The 23,857-nt window shown below is 43.5% G+C and overlaps 1 protein-coding gene across 5 annotated transcripts; it reads right to left on the bottom strand.

The window, feature by feature from the left end:
* Positions 1-6,515: 6,515 nt before the first annotated feature.
* Positions 6,516-22,261, bottom strand: ZNRD2 (zinc ribbon domain containing 2). 5 transcript variants are annotated; one of them, XM_075836890.1, is made up of 5 exons: positions 22,080-22,261; positions 16,066-16,135; positions 13,771-13,919; positions 13,593-13,677; positions 6,516-7,108 (listed from the first exon to the last, which is right to left on the bottom strand). In XM_075836890.1, the coding sequence occupies exons 2-5, from the start codon at positions 16,076-16,078 to the stop codon at positions 6,801-6,803; spliced, it is 555 nt and encodes a 184-aa protein (XP_075693005.1). In that variant the 5' UTR covers positions 16,079-16,135; positions 22,080-22,261; the 3' UTR covers positions 6,516-6,800. The 5 variants fall into 5 exon arrangements, with proteins under 5 accessions (XP_075693005.1, XP_075693007.1, XP_075693004.1 ...); XM_075836892.1 differs by having other exon boundaries at positions 16,066-16,132; XM_075836889.1 differs by having other exon boundaries at positions 22,086-22,261.
* Positions 22,262-23,857: the final 1,596 nt, after the last annotated feature.

Genomic DNA, 23,857 nt, shown 5'->3' with positions numbered 1-23,857 from the left:
TTGTTTTACTTTGTCATGGCAACCTTGGAACACGAGGATGACCTTACCCAATAGACAGCTAGGATGTGGGCATGTGCTGTCCGGCGTGTGAAACGCCCAGATTCAGGTAATTAGCACATGAGTCATTCAGTCCATGAGGTTTGCATTCAACTCAGTCTGGTGAGTGTCAGCTGTTTTTATGTTTTATTATTTAATCACTAATGACACCTAATCTACAGAACATACGTGTTTACATGGATATGGTAGATAGTACACATTTGTAATCTTTATTATTATATGTCCAGATGAGACTCTTAAATCACATGTTTTTTGGTACATGGTCACATTGTGCGATTTTTATGTTTTGTATAAATTGCTATTAATCACAAACTCTTGTTTTTTTAACTGTGTTCTCTGTATTTATACTCGTGTGACACTATCACTGTTTGCTTAAATGCTTCCATTGAGGAAGTGAAACGTTGCATTTGTTGGTTGAATAAACTTCACTTTTTCTTCGTGAGTGCTGCTTCCATGCTCTTGTCTTTTTGTTATACATCATATGGGGAGAAGTCACTCCTATCATTTGAAGCTTAGCACCGACCATTTATTTGGTAATTTGCACTTGTGCTGCTCCTACCTGCCTTACTATTTTTAATCCCATCATGTGATATCCTGTCTGCTCAGCCACTGTATCTAATCCCATCATGTGCGATACTGGCCGCTAAGCCACTGTATCTAATCCCATCATGTGTGATACTGTCTGCTCAGCCACTGTATCTAATCCCATCATGTGCGATACTGTCTGCTGAGCCCCTGTATGTAATCCTGTCCATAGCTATAGGGTCAGAGTGCTGCAGATATACATACATGCACACATATTTTTTCGTGAAAAGCGGCGGTGTGTATTGCATCGGGTAGTTGACAGAGTGCCGTCAAGTTTGGTGTGGGGTCGTTGTAGCGGTGGCGTTTTGTGTGTAGGTTGTGAGTAGCGGTGGCATGTTTTGTGTGGGGGGGGGTTGGAGATGAGCGGCGGCATGTTTGGTATTTGACACTCGTTCTCCGGAAACATTTTTTTTGTTGGTGACGGTGTTGTGATTAGCGGTGGCGTGTTTGGTGTGGGGTAGTTGGCAGAGAAGTGGCGGCCTGTTTGGTGGGTGGGGGGGTGTTGTGATTAGCGGTGGCGTGTTTGGTGTGGGGTAGTTGGCAGAGAAGGGTGGCGTGTTTGTATACAAATAACTAGAATTCTCCAAATGATCTGTAGATAATTGGTTTATTTGTAATTTTTTTTTCTTTTTTTAGTGTTCTTATTTTTTAGAAGGACTGCACCAGTCAAGAGTGAAGACCTTGAGACCGTAACTGTGGAGAGCAGATCAAGATGACCGCAGCAGCAAGCGGAGCGGCTTAGCACGGCGTGGACGTACAGGCGGCTATGAAGGATCAGCGACGCCCGTGCAGACTCCGCTGCAGAAAAATAGGACAGAGCTCTGTTGCACGCACGCACACACACACATGGGGGGTGGTCGCGAGGGGGGCTGTGAGAGAGAGAGACAGACACACACACCTTACCTGCAGTGCGGCCAGTCTTCATAATGGCGCCGGCTTTCCCCCTACAAATCAGTTTCTATGCCGGGTCGCTCTGAACTGCACTTGTACAGTACAGAGCCAGGTTGGCAGAGGCAATGGTCGGGAGCCTTTCATTGTGTCCTATGCACTGTAGCTGCTGATTTAGAAATGTTTAGTTTATAATACGGTACTTTAGAGTACTGTGGGATGAGGTGTATAAGCTCTGTCAAGGATGTGATAGGGGAGGTACATGTTAGGATGACATCATCCGCATTCAGACCTATTTTATGTTCAGACTGACCTACTTAAATACCCGAAATGTGTTGGGAACTACGTATAAGTTCTGCAAATGGTTCCATACAGAAAGTAAATATTAGAGGGGATAAAGGGCAATCCTGTCTAGTCCCATTAGTAATAGAACTAGATAGGAAACCAGAAGCGAGGACACAGGCAGGCGTGTGAAGAGTAAAGTGAAAGAATAGCCGTTTTACTGAAAGATTGAAAACCGAATTTATCCAATACCCCCTCCAAATATAGCCAATTAACCCTATCAAACGCCTTTTCGGCAACTAGGGAGATGAAAATAGACAGGGGTTGCAGAAACTTCAGCAATTTGAATAAGATATAAAATCCTATGAGTGCCATCACTTGCTTGACGACCTCTAACAAAGCCTACTTGGTACAATGCTATCAGGGATGGTAAATAGTCATTCAGTCGAATAGCTAGAAGTTTAGCATAAAATTTAGAAGGGATATCGGCCTAAAATTAGCTGGTGAGTCTGGTATTTTCCCCGGCTTAGGAAGGGTAATTATAAGGGCTTGCAGCATTTCTTGGTGGCTTTTGAGTAGAGGCAATTCCTATAAATGTATGGCGAAGGGATTTCTGAAAAAGCTTTATAATATTTATTCGGTAGACCATCAGGTCCAGGTTTATTTTATTTTGATTGAAGAATTAAGTTCTGTATTTCCTCCAATGTAATAGGGGCATTTAAGTCATTGAGTTGTGTTTCGGATAAGACTGGGAATTTTACTCGGGACAAAAAAGAATTAACCATATCGTTAGCCACTTCTGGGAGGCTTTTACCATCTTGGAGATTATATAACGAGCTATAATATTTTGCAAAACCTTCAGTTATCTTTTGAGGATCATATATTTTTGACCCTTCTGATGTCTTTAAATAAGAAATTTTAGTTTTGGATGTATACTATTTCACTCTTTTAGCTAGTATCTTACTCGGCCTAACCCCTTGAACATAGAAGTTCCATTTAAAGAGGCTCTGTCACCAGATTTTCAAACCCCTATCTCCTATTGCAGCTGATCGGCGCTGCAATGTAGATTACAGTAACGTTTTTCTTTTTCAAAAACGAGCATTTTTGGCCAAGTTATGAGCATTCTTATATTTATGCAAATGTACCTTTCTTATGGACAACTGGGTGTTTTTAATCTTATTTCCAACTGGGCGTGTATTGTGTTCACTACATCTGGGTGTGTTTACTTGTTTTACTAGCTGGGCGTTGTGAATGGAAGTGTATGATGCTGACGAATCAGCATCATCCACTTCTCTTCGTTACCACCCAGCTTCTGGCAGTTCAGACACACAGCGTGTCCTCGCTCGTCCGACGCGATGAAGTTCCTGTGGGAGGAAGTGAGTGACGTCACAGCGTGATCTCGCGAGGACACGCTGTGTGTCTGTGCACTGCCAGAAGCTGGGTGGTAACAAAGAGAAGTGGATGATGCTGATTCGTCAGCATCATACACTTCTATTCACAACGCCCAGCTAGTAAAACAAGTAAAAACGCCCAGATGTAACGAACACAATACACGCCCAGTTGGAAATAAGATTAAAAACGCCCAGTTGTCCATAAGAAAGGCTCATTTGCATAAATATAAAAATGCTCATAACTTGGCCAAAAATGCTCGTTTTTGAAAAAGAAAAACGTTACTGTTATCTACATTGCAGCGCCGATCACCTGCAATAGGAGATAGAGGCTCTGTCACCAGATTTTCAAACCCCTACGTTTTTTTTCAAATTTTTCTCACATGAGACAAGATGGTGTGTATGCAATTTATCTCAAACTCCTTATTCCTTTCCATTTTAGCTTTGGCTGCTGCTTGAATAAATAAACTCCTCACAAAAGGCCACAAAAGTTCCGGGGTGGAAGTCGTAGAAGAATTAATAAGAAAAAAATATTTTAAAGCATGTGCTATGGAAGATTGAAGGGAGGGGGATTTTAAAAGGAAAGTATTCAGTCTCCAAGTGGATCTAGGTATGGCATTATACTTATCAGAAAGCGTTAATTCAAATCGGTGCGTGATTTGACCAGGTTATCAAGCCAATCCTGGAGGAAAGTGAGTGTAGTGATACTGCCCTATCACTTAAAAAGAAATCAATCCTGGAGAATTCTCTATGAGAAGAGTAGAATGTGTAATCCCTCTCGGACGCATGTTGGTATTTCCAGATGTCATACAAATCCTCCTCCCTAACTAAGGACTTTAGTTCCGGCGGAATCTATTACCACCTGCAGTGCGATCTAGATCATCATTTAATCCAACATTGAAGTCACCACAAATTAGGAGACCGCCTTTTGTATGGACTTCGCCTTTGCGAGCAATTTTTTTATAAAGGGAATTTGTCCAATGTTCGGAGCATAGAGAGATAGTATGTATACATATGTTCACATATAAGAACTATGTATCTACCATGTGGGTCAGAAAAAGAACTGAAACATTTGAATGCAATTGTGTCCCTTATCGCAATAACCACCCCAGCTTTTTTTAACATCCTTAGATGCATAATATATATATTTCTTATTTTTTTTTAATAAAGTAGTATCTTTTGGAGATAAATGGGACTCCTATACACACAAGAAATCGCAGATTTGAAAGCCTCTTTCCAAAGAAGAGCTTTCTTGAAAGGAGAGCTCAAGCCGTGGGCATTAATGGAGAGGAATTTTACACCCATTGTAATATATGGGAGATGTCCTCAATCGGTTCATTATAGTAGGGAAACCAATGTATGCTTAATTGAAAGAGTAAAAGGAGAGGGTAACAAACGTAGCACAGCAGAGAAATCTAAACACAAACTAAAGAACAAAGTCAAGAATTTGTAGGTCAACATATTTACCACACAAAAAATTCCCTCTTACAGGGAAAGGAGTAAAGAGGCAAAAGTTCGACAATTCACATAGCTGCCAGCTACAGAGACGTAGGAAGAGAGAAGTAGCATCCAATGAACATGGAAAAGCAGCGACAAATTCCCTGCAAAAATTATTCCATTTTCACTAGTCTGAAGATTTTCTTCTTGATCAGCTGAACTTATCAGACCATAAAGAGGTTATAAATTCCGGTCTTGTAGCGTTCCTGCAAGGAGGACTCTGTGGGAGGGTAACAGACCCCAGGAGTGTAGGATCTCTCTCACGTCTGGGGATAGGCACACATGTTGGTTTCCATTTTGAGATGATGAGTTTCACTGGAAATCCCCATTTATATAAGATACCATTATCCCGTAGAGTTTCAGTCAGCGAGGCATATTCCCTACGTCTTAACATAGTTGCTGCAGAAAGATCAGGGTACAGGGCTATGTCTTTGAAATCGTACCCCGATCTACCAGAACATTTGTGTCCATAGAAATTCATCCTTTATATGAAAGAAATTAATACGGGCGATCGTGTTTCTGTGATGCAATGTGTTTGGGTTTAGGGATCCTATGTATCCTGTCAATACAAAGAAAGTTGATGAAGAAATCCTCCAGCTCGCCGTTTAGGTGGTCTTCAGTGCAGGCTGCGCCCAGATCTCTGTGACGGCACACGGTGGAATCAGCAGAGAAAAGGAGAAGCGGTGATCCAGAGCAAAGTAATTTAAAAGGAAGCACGGTTCCAATTTTATTTTGAAAAACTTCTTTAAAAAAAGGACAGACACATCAGGGGCTCCATATAGGAGCGGAATCCCCGGGCAGAGGGATTCCGCTCCTACAGGGAGCTACAGTGGTGCAATCTACAGGAAGGGGGTGGCGCTATCTGTGGGAGGGGGATTTTGCCATTTACAGGAGGGTGTTGCTATCTACAGGGGGGTAGTGTTCTCTACAGGGGGTGTTATATACAGAGGGTGTGGCACTATGGCATTATATGGGGACTACCTACAGGGGACACTGTGGCGCTAACTACATGGACACTGTGTGTGGCACTATCTACAGTGGGAACTGGCAATATCTACATGGGGACTGTGGTGTTTTCAGGGAGTTGGGACAAAAAAAACCCTAACGATTAAAATTAAGTAATGGTCAGACGACCAGGAAATGGATTCAAGTTTTGAGAGACATTGATGCAAAACAGCCATGAAAATCTGACAGCTGATCCATTGTTAACTGCCCTTTTTTTTTTTCCCACTGTCGTGTGTGTATATAGCCTTATGACCCTCTTCACTCTCCCCCTCACAGCGATCCAGGGTGCCAGAGAGAAGACTAAATTATTACAGAGCTGTACAGTGAGAGATTATATATATATATATATATATATATTTATTTAGAGAGAAAAAGGTGTTTTCCACATTTTTAGTTGTCTGCTCATAATAAAAATTTAGAACACAGAATTAAACTAAAACTAATCTAGAAAATGAAAGCCTCATAAGTCTTGTAAAAAATAAATAAAGTAAAAATAGTGATATTCAAAGCGGTTGCAAAGATATTATCGTTTAAAGAAGTGTATATCAGAAATGGAAAATTTGACCTGAACGCAGGGGCATTAATGACAGTGAAAGAGTTACAATACTTTTTGGTCAAAACACGTTTAAGAAAAAAAAAAAAATTTAAATATAAAAAAATTGTACACTAGAATCTGTGGGAGAAAAACAAAAAACAAAACAGCCCCTTATGTACAGGATACAGGATCTACTGTAATATTGCAAACACTACAGTTGGATGGTGTATAGGCAGTTACAATTACGTTTACAAAGTATAAAAGAGCCAACATCCATGGTGATGAGAGAGCATACTTTTATTTTTATCCATCCAATGTGATCGAACGTGAGTAATATTTGTAAAGCAGCAAAGTAGCTAAAACATTCAATACAACACTTGGCTAAAAAAAAGCAAACGTGAAAGCAAAAAAGTCAATGCAAGAATATTTAATAATTACAAATATATTTATAGCAAACTTGACACAAAAAACAACCAGTGAGTTAATGAACTGGAAAGGACATCAGCAGGAGTTTGCAAGAAGTAAGTTCATTTAGTCTCTCACTGAAAGCACCACTTACGTTTTCAATGTCGGAGATCTCGAAGTGACTTCAGACTCTGGGCACAAGTGCCAATGAGTGCACAAAGCTGGGAGCTGTACTCCACAGAACTGGTTTCTTTCAGCTGGTGAGTGGCCCAGCTTATCTTCTCTAGAAGAGCATCCTCAGCAGAAACGACAGGATCAGAAACATCAGTAGCGGTAATGGCAGCTACAAGGCCAACATCAAAGTTGGCTACAGGGGTAACCGCTGCTGGCATATCACGGACAGTGTTGTCTTGTAGAGAAAGTTGATGCTCTCGCACCTGAGACAGTGCAGCTTGAGGATTAAGGACTAAATAAAAACATTAAAAAAAAAAAAAGTCAAATGGGTTGGGGAGAATAGGACATTGCATACTAGAGCTAGCAGTTAAAAGAGGCTTCCAATTAAACACTTATGACATGACAGACAATGGCGGCCTGGGCACTGGGACTCCCACCAAAGAGTGACCGGTCAAGTTCCACATAGGGAGTTGGCTGCAAACTATGGAGTTGTGCTTTATTTCAAATGATCAGGCGTTAAATGGGTTTTCCCACCATAGTAAGGTATGCTAAAACGCTAGAATGCGCCATTACCTAGAGATTGTTGGGAGTCCGTTCTAGTTATTGCGTGGTCTCAACAGTAGAAGGAGCCTTAGCATTAATAAAGCAGTGGCCTCTATTTTTTTTTTGAGAACTGGGTAATTGACGGTGCTGTGCAGGTACTGCTACTAGGGTTCACTCATTTGAATTTTCAGTCTTCTGCACAGCACCCGGTTGGAAGCAGCACAGTATAAAGAAAATGCAGAAGCAGCCTCTTGTAATCGGCGGTTGCGATGGTATATCCTTTTCTTAACCCCTTAATACCGAAGGTGTTTTAAACCTTAGTGACCAGAGCAATTTTTGCAGTTTTGCTATTCACAGATGTAACGCAGTATAACTCTGTATGTGTTATGTATCGATGTGAATTTTGCAGTTTTCTTGGGACATGTAGTGCTTCCTTTCTGTGGTATATATATATATATATATATATATATATATATATATATATATATAGGTAAAATTTTTGTTACTTTTTTTTATAGCCGTGGAAAGACAGAAAAAAAAGAAATTTAGATTTTTCAACATTTAAAATGTAACAGTTTGAAAAGAAAAGTAATTGTATCATACAAATGTATTGAAATATATTTCTTCATTTATCCTGATCATAAGGACAACGGACTTGGAGCTGTAATTTCTTTTTTTTGACCAGAAATATAGTCTAAAACACAAGTGCCCCTTTTTTTCAATTGCGCAATAAAATGTCTTATTTTAGTTTTTTTTACACCATGGTATTAATTTATGGGTAATGGACTTGAAGTCCAATAAATCATGGTAAAAAAAAACATTGTGTTCTACAAACTAGACACTCTAAAGTCTATTTCTAGCGGTTCAATTTCTGTTTTAACCCTTCACACTTTTTACAGAATTTGTCCAAACTTGGGCCCAAAAAAATGTAAATTGCATTTTTTTTTTTTTTTACAAAAGTGTCACTTTTCGTAAGCCATTTCAAAACACCATATGACAATACTGGTAAAAGTGACACCTTTCCACATTCTGCTATTTCTCCCGTGTACGGTGATAACAAATATGTGTGTCTAATCTATTATAAGGACCCGTTATAGGGCATATCATAGGAGTCCATTTTGGCTTTTGGAGGCCTTTTTACGCCAGAGCTGATTTTAGGGAACCACGCTATATTTGCCTTGATACTGCAGGTCATTTTGACAAGTAGAAATGTCCTGCTAATATTCATTTAGGGGTATAGTCAGTATTTTTAATAGGTGGAAAGAAATAAAAAATAGGTTTTTCCAGAAAATACTGTATTGCTGCATCTTTACAGTGAAACATTATCCAATAAGCAATCCTCCTCTTTTGGTTCTCCCTACAAAAACAGGGTGAAAGTAAATGTTGGTAATATCACGGTCTTTGCCTTCATAGATTCTAAAGGCAGATGTGTGGCCTGTACCGCTCTCACAGAGCTTGTAGATTTTAACCCCATATTTTGCTCTTTGAGGGGATGTACTGGCGGAATGAGAGCCTGCCTTTGTAACTCATCAGCGATTCATCCACCGCTAGGTTTTTTCGGGGTTGTACACCAGCATAAAGGACGCCTTCTATCAGGGGCCTTATTTTATACAGGTGGTCACAGCCTGGATCACTACGGAGGGGCTGGTGATAGTCGTTAAAATTAAGGAAGCGCATTAGCACTCCATATCTGCTTCTGGTCATAGCGGCTGGAAAAACAGGTGTGGCATGTGTAGGGCTTGTTGCCCAATATGACCGGATTGAGGGCTTTTTCACTAACCTCATGTTGAGGATGAGCCCCAATTTTTTTTTAGGTTCACCAGTATTTGTGGGGTGCCACTGCTTTGCATAGGAGGACGTTGGCTTTTCAGCAATGAATTGGCGAGCATACAGATTGGTTTGGTTAACAACCAGCTCCAATAGTTCATCTGTAATGAATATTTAAAAAAAAAAAAAAAAGAGAGCTGGAAAATTTTCCACATTAATATTTGTCCCTGGTGTGGCAATAAATTCTGGGATATTAGGGGAAAAGGACTCTGTGGGTACCCACTCAATGTATCCTGGGGGAATAGAGTGGGCCGTGTTTTGTGGTACTTCTGCGACATGCCCTGTGCTTGTGGACTCTGCAGCTTCTGGGTGAGTCATCATGTCATTAACACTTTAATGTACTAGTCCCTTATTTATCACTTTGTATATTCACATGTACACTGGCATTCATATTTAACTTTCAATAATGTATTCTGTTTTTGTATCATCAATTTTATATTGGATTTTGTCTTAAGCACTGTTTAATTTCAATTGGGCTTTGCAAGCCTTTATATACTTATGACTTGATGTGTGTTTTTATGCTTGAAAAAAGTCCAGTTGGACTGAAACGTCGCATGGGTGAATAAATAGCTCTTGCTCTTTTTGGAAGTGCTGCCTCTGTCCATTCTTTGTCTGCAGGACCGCGGACCAGGTCTATTTGAGGCGTGCACCCACTTGCAGTCCAGTGCTGTGGAATCTTTTCGTTTTGTGGACTCTGCAGCGACACTTGCATTTGCGGTTTCTGTATCGCTTTCAATCAGTCAGAAATTAACATGGCGTATGCCTCTTCCACCGTGAACCTTTTATGGGCCATTGTAATTACACACACGTACAACAAAGACTGTAACCAGACGCAGACAAATGTTGTTATTTTTTCTTAACTTTTTTTTTACACAGACAAAAATACACGGACGTCACAAAAACACGCTCCACAAAAAACTGATGTCGAACACACACACGTAGACTATAAAACGTTTTTTTTTTTTGCACAAACAGACAGACGTCACACACGTACGCTACACAAAAACCCTAGGCTAAACCTAGACTAACTCTAGAATAGAACCTAGAATAACCCTAAGGGCACGTTCACACGTGGTGGAATTCTCCAGCGGCCGTTTTTTACAGTTGTTTCTATACATTTTTAGGAAAGTTAGTGCAGACGTTGCGGAAAACTCCGCTGCGGACCATAGGCTGCGGTGCAGAATTTTCCCTCCGCAGCATGCACTGTCTGTTGCGGAGAAGAAGCGGAATTTCACTGCGGATTTCAGCCTTTGCAATGCAAAAACTGAAATATGTGGCAAGTCCGCTGTGTTTTCTGCAACGTCTGAATTACCTGTCAAATATGCAAATGTTGGAGCAGATTCGTTGCGTAATTGCCCCAAATCTGCACCAACATTTGCAGCGGAAAAACTCTGCCATGTGTGAACGTGCCCTAAGGATAACCCTAGCCTAGGTATACAATTGAAGTTTATATAAAGTTTATATATTACATTTTTTGTAATTTTGTGTCTTTGGTGTCACAGTAAAATGCTCTCTCTGTCTCTTGTCATACAGAGTAACCAGTGTGAGGAGAGACCGGTAGGAGAAACACTTCGTTTTTCATTTTGTGATCACTGTGAATGGTTCTCACAGTGATCACATGAACGGAGACCACTGTTATTGGTCTCCGATCATCACCCTGAAGCCAAGGCTGTTGCTAACAGCCTTGGCTTCAGAGGCAGATTACCCGATGACCGGGAAAACCGCTCCGATGCGGCCCCCTCCCTCCCAAACCACTCAGATGTGGTGCTTGCTATTGAGCGCCGCATCTGAGGGGTTAAAACTGATTGGAGACCACTGCTAGTGGTCTCCGATCGTTGCCTTGAAGCCCGAGGCTGTTACGAACAGCCCGGTCTTCAGGAGATCCCCGCGAAAACTGCTCTGATGCGGCCCCCTCCCTCGCAAACCACTCAGATGCGGCACTTGCCGCATCTGAGGGGTTAAATACGATCGGAGACCACTGTCAAAAAGACAGTGAATTTTTGTTTTTTTTCATCTTCGCCTCTTTTTGTATTTTCTATTGACAACTGTATGAGGACTTGCCTTTTTTGCGGGACGAGTTGTATTTTTTTTTTTTAAATGAAATAATTTAAAATATACCATATAATGTAAAAAGGTGTGTAGCTTGGGACAAAAATAAAATAAAAAAAGGTAATTATGCCATATTTTTGGGTTTTAGTTTTACAGCATTCACTGTGCGGCAAAAATGACATGTTCGCTTTATTCTGGAGGTCAGTACGATTATGTAAATGCAAAATTTGTATGATTTATATTACTTTAAATAGTCTTGTGTCGCCATATTTGGAGACCAACGGTTTTAATTTTCCGTTGATGGAGCGGGAAGGGCGTGTTTTTTGAGGGGCGAGTTGTAGTCTTTATTGGTACCATTTTGGAGGTACATATGACCTGATCACTATTTATTCCATTTTCTTAGGGTAGCGAGGTGACCATAAAACAGCAATTTTGTCATGGTGAATTTTTTCTTCCATTGTTCACATTTTATGTGAAAAATGGCAAAAAGTATTTTTTATTAACCCCTTCCCACCGCAGCCATTTTTTGGATTTTCACTTTGTTTTTTTCCTCCCCACCCTTCCAAAAGCCATAACTCATATTTCCATCAATATTTCCGTATCGGGGCTTGTTTTTTGCGGGATGAGTTGTGGATTTTCTCAGCACCATTATTTGTACCATATAATGTAGTGGGAAACGAGAAAAAAAATTAAATATGTGGGGTAGAATAGGAAAAAAAAACAGCGATTCCTCAACATTTTGGGTGGTTTTGTTTTTATGGCATTCACCGTACGGTAAAAACGTCATGTTAACCTTATTCTGCGAATCAATACGATTACAGCGATACCAAATTTATATAGTTTTCTTTATGTTTTACTACTTTTACAAGGAAAAAAAACGGATTGTTAAAAATAAAAGTTTTGTCACCACATTCTGAGAGCCATGACTTATTTTTCCGTCGATTTAGCGGTGTGAGGGCTTATTTTTTGCGGGGTGAGCTGCAGTTTATATTGGTACCATTTTTGGGTACGTGAGACCCTTTGATCACTTTTTATTTCATTTTTTGTGGGAGATGAAGGGACAAAAAAAAAAAAAAAACAGCAATTCTGATGTTTTGAATTTTTTTACGGTGTTCACCGTGCGGACTAAATAATGATATAATGTAATAGTTTAGACTTTTACAGACGCGTCGATACCAGTTATGTTAGCTTTTTAATTTTTTTTTGCATTGTGCTTGAGGGAAAAGGTTTTTTTTTTAGCTTTTTTTTTTTTTATTGGTTAAAAAAAAAAACAACACTTTATTTTACTGTTTTTTTTTTACTTGTCCCCCTAGGGGACTTTAACCAGCGATCATTAGATCGCTTGCACGATATACTGCAATACTAATGCATTGCAGTATATTGCGATTCTGACAGTCTCCTATGAAGCCCTGCCGGACCTGATGGCACCCAGGCTGTCATGCCAACCAATGGCACCCCCCGATCTTACCGCAGGGGGGCCGTTGGGACGTTACAGGGGGGGGGGGGTCGCCCCCGTTTTTAGTCATTTAAATGCCGCGATCACTATTGAACGTGGCATTTAACGGGTTAAACAAGCGGGATCGTGCTCGAACGGGATCCCGCTCGTTACCCGGAAGTGTCGGCTGTAACACACAGCCGACACACTCGCTCTATTGAGCGGGCTCAGCCCGTGAGCCCGCTCCATGTTCCTCCACCCGGCGTGCGCCGTATATATACGGCGGATGTCGGGAAGGTGTTAAACCTTTCTTTACTTTTTCGTTGTTGTTGCAATAGGAGACTTTACTATGCGATTGATTGCTCATGCAATACACTACAATACTTACGTATTGCAGTGTATGGCTTTTTTTCTGTCCTCTGGCAGGGCTTAATAATAAAGCATAGAAGGCTAACCTGGAGGCCATGGCAACTGCTCTGCACACCACGATCAGGGTACAGAGAGAACCCCCATCCGATAACCGCTCAGATGACATGGTCGCTATTGACCGCGGCATTTGAGGGGTTAAACGGTCAGGATAGGTAGTTATCCCGGCTTTGGTTGAGATAAATGCGCACATTTTTCCTGCAAGGAGGCAGGTGTCAGCTGCCGCATATGGTGCCGGCACAACTCCTGAGCCATATTGTTAGAATGCCTATCTGCCAAATATGTAAAGCAGATGTCATTATGAAGTTAAATAGCATGAGTGGTTTTACATGCAGTACTGCACGGGAGGGATAATTTGTTTCAGCAGAAAACAGGCCAGATCTAAGAACAATTTTTGTTGTGGGTTTGCTGGTGCAATTCTGAAGTTCACTGTTGATGTCAAGTGTGAATAGAGCATTACCAAGAAACATTACCATAATTAAAAATAATAAAATACCTGGGTTGTCCTTTTCAGTATCGGAATCAAGCTCTTGACACGAGATGCAAAGTAATTTTTTCTGTCGGTCTTGTAATAATATAGTCTGCAGAGGATATAAAGGGGGAGGGAAAAAAATAAATGAGTACAATGTACATAGGCTAGAAAACCGTATGGTGTTTACCTAGCGCTCACTCACGCCACATGTCTCGCAGCTATCTCCAAGCATTCTGTATCCCTTCAATAAGTAATTTCCCATCATCCTGCTAATCTTATCTTCGCGCTCACGTCGGGCTCTTAATATTTTCATATCGGACTCAGATGGGGGAGACCACGTATCATCATCTCCTGTAAGAATAAAAAAAGGAGGCAGAAAATAAAACAAATTGCATTGGAAGTAGAAGGCAGCAAGATAATAATATAGAAAATAGACCAGATAACAGAGATAGGAAGACAATAGCCCAGAACAAAGATAAGGAATCGACTCTGGTAGAAGATACAAGAAATCAAAAATAAAAAGATGGCACACAAGATCGCAGAACAGCTGTATTATAGTGTAGATATATATATATATATATATATATAGTTCTGGTTGAATTACTCTGCCAATTAAAACTTCTGCTCTCAAAGTGGTGCATAGTTTGTGATAGATTGGATACATGATAGTTTAGATACTTGTTGTGTTCCATGTCAGGGTTCTCCTTCTCTGCTCCAGCCTTGGCGCTACACTGAAGTCTGACACACACACATTGTAATGTTACATGTGTCATATTCAGCGCAACGCCAAGAGGGAGAGCCCAGAAGGCAGCTGCTGTCCACTGACCTCAGGTCAAATCTTCAAAGTAGACATGGGAGCCTGAAAAGACACCAAAAGCACCAGCCATAACTTCAGTGAGTATATGTTTTTGGCGCCTTTACAGCTACCCAATACCACCCTGCATCTCCTACCCACGCCACAACACGCAGGGATTCACACAACAGGGTTCGGGTGTTGGGTGTTAAAAACCGCCATCTAGGTCCGTTTTTTACGCCCGTTTTGCATCCGTTTTCTACCCATTCCAAGTTTTCCGTTTTTGACAAGTTTTTAAAAAACAGATGAATTTTAAGTGTAGATAATGCCACAGCCCCCTTGTAGGTTGGCGCCACACAGCCCCCTTGTAGGTTGGCGCCACACAGCCCCCTTGTAGGTTGGCGCCACACAGCCCCCCTGTAGGTTGGCGCCACACAGCCCACTTGTAGGTTGGCGCCACACAGCCCACTTGTAGGTTGGCGCCACACAGCCCACTTGTAGGTTGGCGCCACACAGCCCACTTGTAGGTTGGCGCCACACAGCCCACTTGTAGGTTGGCGCCACACAGCCCACTTGTAGGTTGGCGCCACACAGCCCACTTGTAGGTTGGCGCCACACAGCCCACTTGTAGGTTGGCGCCACACAGCCCACTTGTAGGTTGGCGCCACACAGCCCACTTGTAGGTAGCACCCCCCCTTTTCCTGTAGATAGCGCCACTGAAGCTCCCTGAAGGAGCGAAATCCACCTTTGGCCGGGGATCCCGCTCCTGGAGCGCTCCACTTGATGTCTCTGTCCATATATGGACAGTGACATCAGGGGCAACTCCTTAAGCGGAATCCCCATACACAGCGTTGCCGACGCTGTGACCGGGGATTCCACTCCAGGAGAAGCCTCTATCGTCTGAGCCCATTTACGGACAGTGACGTTACTGGCTTGAGTGAAATCCCCGGTCACAGAGTCGGCAACGCTGCGTACGGGGGTTCCGCTTCAGGAGTTGCTCCTGTTGTCCATATATGATATATGAGGAGATACCTCCCTGCTCTGCTATACTGGACCGCCGTAGGAACCGCAGTGGCAGTTAGCAGTGCCGCTTGCCCGATGTCGCCGCTATGGCTGCTACAGCGGTAGCGACGCCACTGAGTGAAGAAGCGGCCGGGCTGTAACGCGACTGCCGTGTCGCCGGGCCCGAGCGTTTCTGAATTAAGCAGGGGAAGGGAGCCAGCACAGCGTCCCCTTCCACCTGCTGGGGTGATGCGCCACGTGCAATGGCACAGGTCGTACACCCCCAGGGGCCGGCCTTGGGTGGGAGGGTAGTCGTCAGGGTCTCTGCCTGGAGCGGAATCAACGGCAATGCTATGATCGGGGATTGCGCTCCTAGCTCACATCCACCTTCCCGCCGGGTGCTGCCGGAAGGTGGATATGGCAGCACCCGATGTTCATCCAGCCACCATTAAAATAGATAGGATACAGTGCCGGACCTCCCTGGGAGCCGGAACCAAAAACGCTGCAGGTAACGTATTTAGATCTGGCTCCCAGGGAGGTCCGACGCCACAACTGATGTCCCCCATGCCAGAACAGATCCCATAGAATGCTATGGGATACGTTCTAGCATCAGTTTGCCTCCGGCTTTTCTTCAACATGCCGGAGGTAAACTGAAGCGGACGCCGGACATATGTGAACGGCCCCTAAGACAGTCTTACTCACCCTGTAATGCCATGCTGAAAAATCCAGAAGAAAAAGCCAGGTATCTGGAATGTCTCGTTCTTTAGCCCTACTGGGAAGTAAAAAGGAATAGTTAACAAAATAAACAAAAACTTACTAAGCAAATTACTGCACAAACACATAACCCTTTCCTGCCGCAGAAAACGCCTATAATGTAGTAGTGCTATTAGCACTGGAAGGGTCCAAAGGATAGGTTATGTACAGATACACTACGGCTATAATGGAGTCAAGTGCTTACAGATCATTAAAAAAATTAAAGAAAAACTTTGCTGCTTGGAATATAGTTTAGTCCCAGCTGTCGATTCTGAAGTTCTTCCTATTCTCAGAGAACTAGGTTAGGCCTCATGCACACGACCGTAAAAACTCCCGTTATTACGGGTCGTAATCACGACCCGTAATAACGGGCTCATAGACTTCTATTGGCGACAGGTGCCTTCCCGTTTTCTCACGGGAAGGTGCCCGTGCCGTTGAAAAAGATAGAATATGTCCTATTTCAGGCCGTAATAACGGCACGGACAGCCCATAGAAGTCTATGGAGCTCTCGTAATAACGGGTGGCTACATGTGTGCACCCGTCATTACGGCAGCGTTGCTAAGCGACGTCAGTAAATAGTCACTGTCCAGGGAGCTGAAAGAGTTAACTGATCGGCAGTAACTCTTTCAGCACCCTGGACAGTGACTACCGATCAGTATAAACCTGTAAAAAAATAAAAATAAAAGACGTTCATACTTACCGACAACTTCCTGCTTCCTCCAGTCCGGTCACCCGCCCGTTGCCTTGGTGACGCGTCCCTCTCGACATCCGGCCCGACGTCCTGGATGACGTTTCAGGCCATGTGACCGCTGCAGCCAATCACAGGTCAATCACAGGCTGCAGCGGTCACATGGACTGCCGCGTCATCCAGGGATGTCGGGCTGGATGTGAAGAGAGGGATGCGTCACCAAGACAACGGCCGGGTAAGTATGAATTTCTTTAACTTTTATTACAGAAAAGGCTGTCCCTTCTCTCTATCCTGCACTGATAGAGAGAAGGGGATGCCGATTAGTGCAGTGCTATTTTGCCGCCAAAAACGTGCTCGTAAATACGGGTGGAATACGTGTGACACCGGACCCATATTTACGGGCACGGGTTCGTAAATACTGGTGCAAAACGGGTGGAATACGTGTGACACCAGACCCGTATTTACGCCAGTATTTACGGGTGGGAAAAAATACGGTCGTGTGCATGAGGCCTTAACTGTAGAAACAAATGAGCAGGAGCGGTTTCCCCCATTGGACTGGACAAAAAAAAAAAAAAGATTTTACAGTGAGTACTCCAAAAATTCTACTGTCTCGTTCATCTAATTGAGGGACATGGACTGTGGGACGTCCCAAAGCAGTGGGAACTGAAGAATAAAAGGATCATCCACTCTACAGATGTTTGCAAAACCTTGCGACCAAGGGAAGAATCCGCTGAAGCGAAGTAAACTCCATGTAGAACTTGGGAAATTTGTGCAGAGATGACCAGGTAGACAGCCGCCTTGCACACCTGAATAGCAGAAGCCTGATGGCGCACACCCCAGGAGGCACCAACCACCCTGGTGGAATAGGCTGCTATGAGCATTGGGGTTCCCTCCGCTTGACACGTACGTAAGACCTCGCAAATATTTAAACGAATCCAGCAAGCAATAGGGTTTGCGGGCTCTAATGCTACTTTCTCTGACCTTCCAGAACCACAAATATGGAATCAGATCTGTGGAAAGAGGAAGTTAGGGATAGGCAGAGCGGCCCGCAAAGCACTTACGACATACAAATTGTGAAGAGAGCGTTCCTTAAGATGTACCGTCACAGGGTAGAAGGATGGCAAAACAATATCCTCATTAAGGTGAAGGCCAACTTGGTCAAAAAGAAAGGCACTGTACGAAGTGATGGAGCGTTAAACATTGGGAATGACAAGACAGGGCTGTCAATTTAGAAACCCTCTAGATAGAGGTCACCATCACGAGAATAACCACCTTCTAGATGAGAAGAGGTTCAAACCTTTTTCTATGGCCCTTTGTCATCCATTTTTCATGGGCGATAAAAAAAAAAAAAAAAAAGATGGATTTCATTAGTCAGGGGGTTCTTATTGTCCCAACCCCCTGAAAACACCACATTGCCAATGTAGATAGTGCTACAGTGCCCAAATATAAAGTGAAAGTGCCAGATCCCAAATAGATAGTGCCACGGTGCCCATGTAGATAGTGCCTCACAGTGCCCATATAGATACTATGACACCCCCACATATAGTGCCCATGTAGATAGCACCACTGTAGTTCCCTCTAGGAGCAGAATCCCCAGCCAGAGCGTAGCCGACAATCTACGGGGGTGGTGGTGCTATCTACAGGGGGGTAGGGATGCACGATGCATCGAAACTTCGATACGGTTTATCCCTAAACGGTTCGATACTGTTATTTCATGTATTTCGATACTAAGCTGCGTGGCCGCACAGCTTAGCATTGTAACACATGAATGTATGAGTGCGGGGCTGCGGCCGTGTGATAGTCATTGCCACGCTCCTGAGTTCTGACAAGTGCACGCCGTCAGGATGATGCGATGCGGCCAGCGCTGCACTAATGATCTGCGGCACTGGAGACAGAACATGGCGGGCGCACTCCAAAACACCCCCATGTTCTGTCTTCAGTGCCTGAACCACCGCTCATTAGTGCAGCGCCGGCCGCATCACCTCATGCTGACCGCGCGCACTTGTGGTCAGGAGCGTGGCAATGGCTGTACTACACAGCTGCAGCCCCGCTCTATAACGGCGGAGATCAGAGAAACCTCTCCTCTCCGCCGTTATTCCCCTGAATGCTGCAATCACAGCTGAACGCAGCATTCAAGCGGAAAATGAGAAGGGGGGATGCCCGTTGGATCGCGTCACAGGAATCCTGTTGTTAGGGCATACTTCGGTATGTCCTAACAACTGCCTGTGTATTAACCATACACCGGCTAATGTACTGGCATATAGATATATACAAGTACATTAAAGTTTAAAAATAACGTAAAAACAAAGAAATTTTAAATAAAAAAAAAAGTACACACCTTTTTTTACAATAAACATTAAAATAAAAGTCTCAATACATAAAATCTACACACATTTGGTATCGTCACGACCGTAACAACCTTCAAAAAATTATTTTTTTTTGCGAAATTTAGGTGTACGCTGTAAAAAATAAAATAATAACTGCTTTCTTTCACTTATTGTGAGGCGCGAGGTGTGATGAATTTAACCTCCATGTGCCGCACATTAATAGTAATTAACCCCATAATGTACCTCACACATTAACCCATTATGACTGAGAAACATAATGGGGTTAATTACTATTAATGTGAGGCACATGGAGGTTAAATTCATCACACCTCGCGCCTCACATCAGAAAATGAAAGAACTTTTTTATTTTTTTATTATTGTTGCCAAAATATCGTTTTGGTTTCGAAATCGCAAGACTACACAAAGTATCGGTATCGAAGTCCAAATTCTGGTATCGTGACATCCCTACATGGGGGTGGTGGCACTATCTAGGGCAGTGTGAAACTATAGTCCCTGCTTCCCCACGGAACTGCTGTTCCGTACTGTATCATTTTGTTCAGAGCAGTGTCATGGGCAAGCAGAGACAGAACAAGGAGCAGACGGGGACAGAACTGGGCACAGCCTTTCAGACGGGACGGACCAGGCAGGTGACGAGGCGAAGCTTCCTCCTGCAGAACGGCGCAATTAGAGAATCGATTCAATGATTCTGTAAAAAAACTGAATCATCAGAGGCCTTGAGGGCAAATTAATTTGATTACACGGCCCAGCCCCAACTACATATACATAAAAATATCTATCTATCTGCAAGGGAGGGGTGGGGCTGCGATCTACATGTGGGGGTGCGGCACTGTCACTATATGGGGGCACTGTGGCGTTTTCAGGGGATTGGGACCAATAAAAAAAAAAAAAAAAAAAAAAAAAACGACAAAGAAAATCCGTTTGGAGACACTGATGCAAAACGGACAAGAAAATACTGACAGTTGATCAGTTTTTAATGACCATTTTTTTTTCAGTCGTATGGATGTAGCCTAAATGATGATGCCAGGAGTCCCGTTCAAACGTACCGTGGTCAGGCCATAAAATGCGGCTGACACACGGTCGTTTTTCATGGTCTAATCACGATTGTGTGAATCCGGCCTTAAAGAGGCTCTGTCACCAGATTTTGCAACCCCTATCTGCTATTGCAGCAGATCGGCGCTGCAATGTAGATTACAGTAACGTTTTTATTTTTAAAAAACGAGCATTTTTGGCCACGTTATGACCATTTTCGTATTTATGCAAATGAGGCTTGCAAAAGTCCAAGTGGGCGTGTTTAAAGTAAAAGTACAACTGGGCGTGTATTATGTGCGTACATCGGGGCGTTTTTACTTTTACTAGCTGGGCGTTCTGACGAGAAGTATCATCCACTTCTGTTCGTTAACACCCAGCTTCTGGCAGTGCAGACACAGAGCGTGTTCTCGAGAGATCACGCTGTGACGTCACTCACTTCCTGCCCCAGGTCCTGCATCGTGTCGGCACCAGAGGCTACAGTTGATTCTGCAGCAGCATCAGCGTTTGCAGGTAAGTCGATGTAGCTACTTACCTGCAAACGCTGATGCTGCTGCAGAATCAACTGTAGCCTCTGGTGCCGATGTGTCCTCGCTCGTCCGACACGATGCAGGACCTGTGAGTGACGTCACAGCGTGATCTCTCGAGAACACGCTGTGTGTCTGCACTGCCAGAAGCTGGGCGTTCTGAAGAGAAGTGGATGACACTTCTCGTCAGAACGCCCAGCTAGTAAAAGTAGTAAAAACGCCCCGATGTACGCACATAATACACGCCCAGTTGGACTTTTACTTTAAACACGCCCACTTGGACTTTTGCAAGCCTCATTTGCATAAATACAAAAATGGTCATAACTTGGCCAAAAATGCTCGTTTTTTAAAAATAAAAACGTTACTGTAATCTACATTGCAGCGCCGATCTGCTGCAATAGCAGATAGGGGTTGCAAAATCTGGTGACAGAGCCTCTTTAATGTCATTTATAGAAATAAAACCCCATCATGGGGCCGGTACTGACAGGGCCCTGCTCAGACTTCAGACACTATGATGTAATCTCTCTCCAAAGTGCCCGCTCGGCGCTGTCTGCCCGGCCCTGCTGCAATTTACACTGCTCTCGCCTGCAATGTCTGAGACCGGCTGAGGTGGTGACGGGCAGAGAGGGATGGCAGTGCATCATTGAGTATAGATTCTATTAACCTGTTCCCTGCCGGGGGAACACAGAAGCTATAATCAATTAGATATACATTTTTCCAATTGTGTTCCTGATAAAAAAAAAAGTATTTGCAGAGGTTAAAAGTTGTGAAATTACCTACAATTATTATAGCAATATATGTTAAAAAGTTATTTTATAAAGAAAATAATTTGTTAAAGTGTAGCTAAACTTTTTACAAACTTCTGACATGTCAGAAGTTTGGATTGGTGAGGGTCCGAGCACTGAGACCACCACCAATCGCTAGAACGGAGCAGCTGAAGCGTTCGTGTGAGCGCTCAGCTGCTTAGTGTCTGTTCGGCTTTTTTCGGAAAGTCGATGTATCGGAGTACAGGCTCATAGACTTTCTATGGAGTCCGTACACGATACATTCATTTCCGGAAAAAGCCGAACAGACACGAAGCAGCTGAGCGCTCACACGAACGCTTCAGCTGCTCCGTTCTTGCGATTGGTGGGGGTCTCCGTGCTGGGACCCCCACTAATCCAAACTTCTGACATGTCACTATGCCATGTAAGAAGATTGTCAAACATTTAGCTACACTTTAAATTATCTATTGGTACTACTGTTAAATAAACGAAAAAAAAAGATGAAAACTGAGATTCAAATCGGAGAGAAGTGTGTGCGTGTGTTCAGAGAATCTCGACACGGCTAGAAGCCAATTCTATACCCGACTATCTCATTAATACTGCGGCTTACCCTCACCTTCTTATAAGCATCAACACACGAAGTAAGACGTTAGTTCAATGAGGATTTGCCTGCCTTCAACAAAGATGGCCGCAAAATCTTCTTCCGTCGTTGGCCCCGCCTCTTCCGCTTGACGCTCTTGCTTTTACGTTTTACGCCTGCTCCTGGGATTTGTGGCTGAGGCGGGAACTCGAGTGCGGTATTGAATTACGTGGCACGGAGATCAAGTGATGACGTGGCTTCTCGCAGCTGTGAGGGGATATCGAGCTTTCTGTCCAGCCGTGCTGCGCTCAGCTCTGGAATGAATACTCAAAATTCTCACAATTCAAATGATTATAGAAGAAAGTGTAATCCCGCCATATTCCTGGAAGAGCACAAGTAGAATATAAATGTCAATGTGTGAACTTACTATGTAACCAAACATTGCTCTGCCGTTAAACGTCGCCTATTGTATGATCGTGTCTCTGTGAAGGTTAGAACTGAAGACAACCATCAAACAACAGCGAGCGTCTCCCCTGCACCGTCTCCCAATGTCCGTTCTAAACCTAGGCTGAGAGCCACTACACTCCAATTCCTTGAGGGTATGTTCACACGACCTATTTGCGGCCGTTTTTCGGGGCGTAACCGGCCGAACGATCGGAAGCAGAACGCCTCCAATCATCTGCCCATTGATTGCAATGGGAAAAACGGCGTTCTGTTCCGACGGAGCGTTTTTCGCGGCGTTTTTTTACACGTAAAAAAAACGGCCGCGAAAAAGAAGTGCAGGACATTTCTTGAGACGTTTTTGGAGCTGTTTTCCATAGACTATTGAAAAGAGCTCCAAAAACGGCCGTAAAAAATGCAGCAAAAATCGCGAGTGGCACAAAAAACGTCTGAAAATCAGGAGCTGTTTTCTCTTGAAAACAGCTCCGTATTTTGAGACGTTTCTGACTCTGCGTGTGAACATACCCTCTGGTCTGTTTGGGTATGTTCACACGTGCACGTCCGTTACGACAGCTCCTGAATTTCAGACGTAATGGCATGTGCAGGCGTTTTTCGCAGCGTCCATTACGGACGTAATTGGAGCTGTTTTTCTATGGAGTCAATGGAAAACGGCTCCAATTACGTCCCAAGAAGTGACAGACACTTCTTTGACGCGGGCGTCTTTTTTACGCGCCGTCTTTTGACAGCAGCGCGTAAAAAAAATGACCGTCGGCACAGAACATCGTAAAACCCATTCAAATGAATGGGCAGATGTTTGCCGACACTTTCAAGCAGTATTTCCAGCAAAAAACGCCCGAATTACGTCGGTAAATAGTGCGTGTGAACTTACCCTAGGGCTGGATTCACACGAGCATGTTCGGTCCGTAAAGGACGGAACGTAATTCGGCCGCAAGTCCCGGACCGAACACACAGTGCAGGGAGCCGGGCTCCTAGCATCATAGTTATGTACGACGCTAGGAGTCCCTGCCTCGCTGCGGGACAACTGTCCCGTACTGTAATTAGTTTTCAGTATGGGACAGCAGTTCCACGGAGAGGCAGGGACTCCTAGCGTTGTACATAACTATGATGCTAGGAGCCCTGCTCCCTTCTGTGTGATCGGCGCTCGTTTGCTTCTTTCACAAGGAGCTAGTGTGGGGACGAGTGTTCGTTACTACGATCGTTTGTCCTCATACATTTTTATCATGTCGGCAGCACGTCTCCCAGTTTACACAGGTAGATGTGCTGCCGACAACGAGAATAGTTTCTGAATCTAAAACGATGCAATCAGCCCGATAAATGTGCGTTTGTTCGTTCATTGGGTGATCGTT

The sequence above is a fragment of the Rhinoderma darwinii genome, chromosome 9 (assembly GCF_050947455.1).
Source record: "Rhinoderma darwinii isolate aRhiDar2 chromosome 9, aRhiDar2.hap1, whole genome shotgun sequence".
NCBI classification, from domain to species: domain Eukaryota; kingdom Metazoa; phylum Chordata; class Amphibia; order Anura; family Rhinodermatidae; genus Rhinoderma; species Rhinoderma darwinii.
The sequence above is the reverse complement of the archived record's forward strand: the minus strand, read 5'-3'. Positions and strand labels throughout refer to the sequence as shown.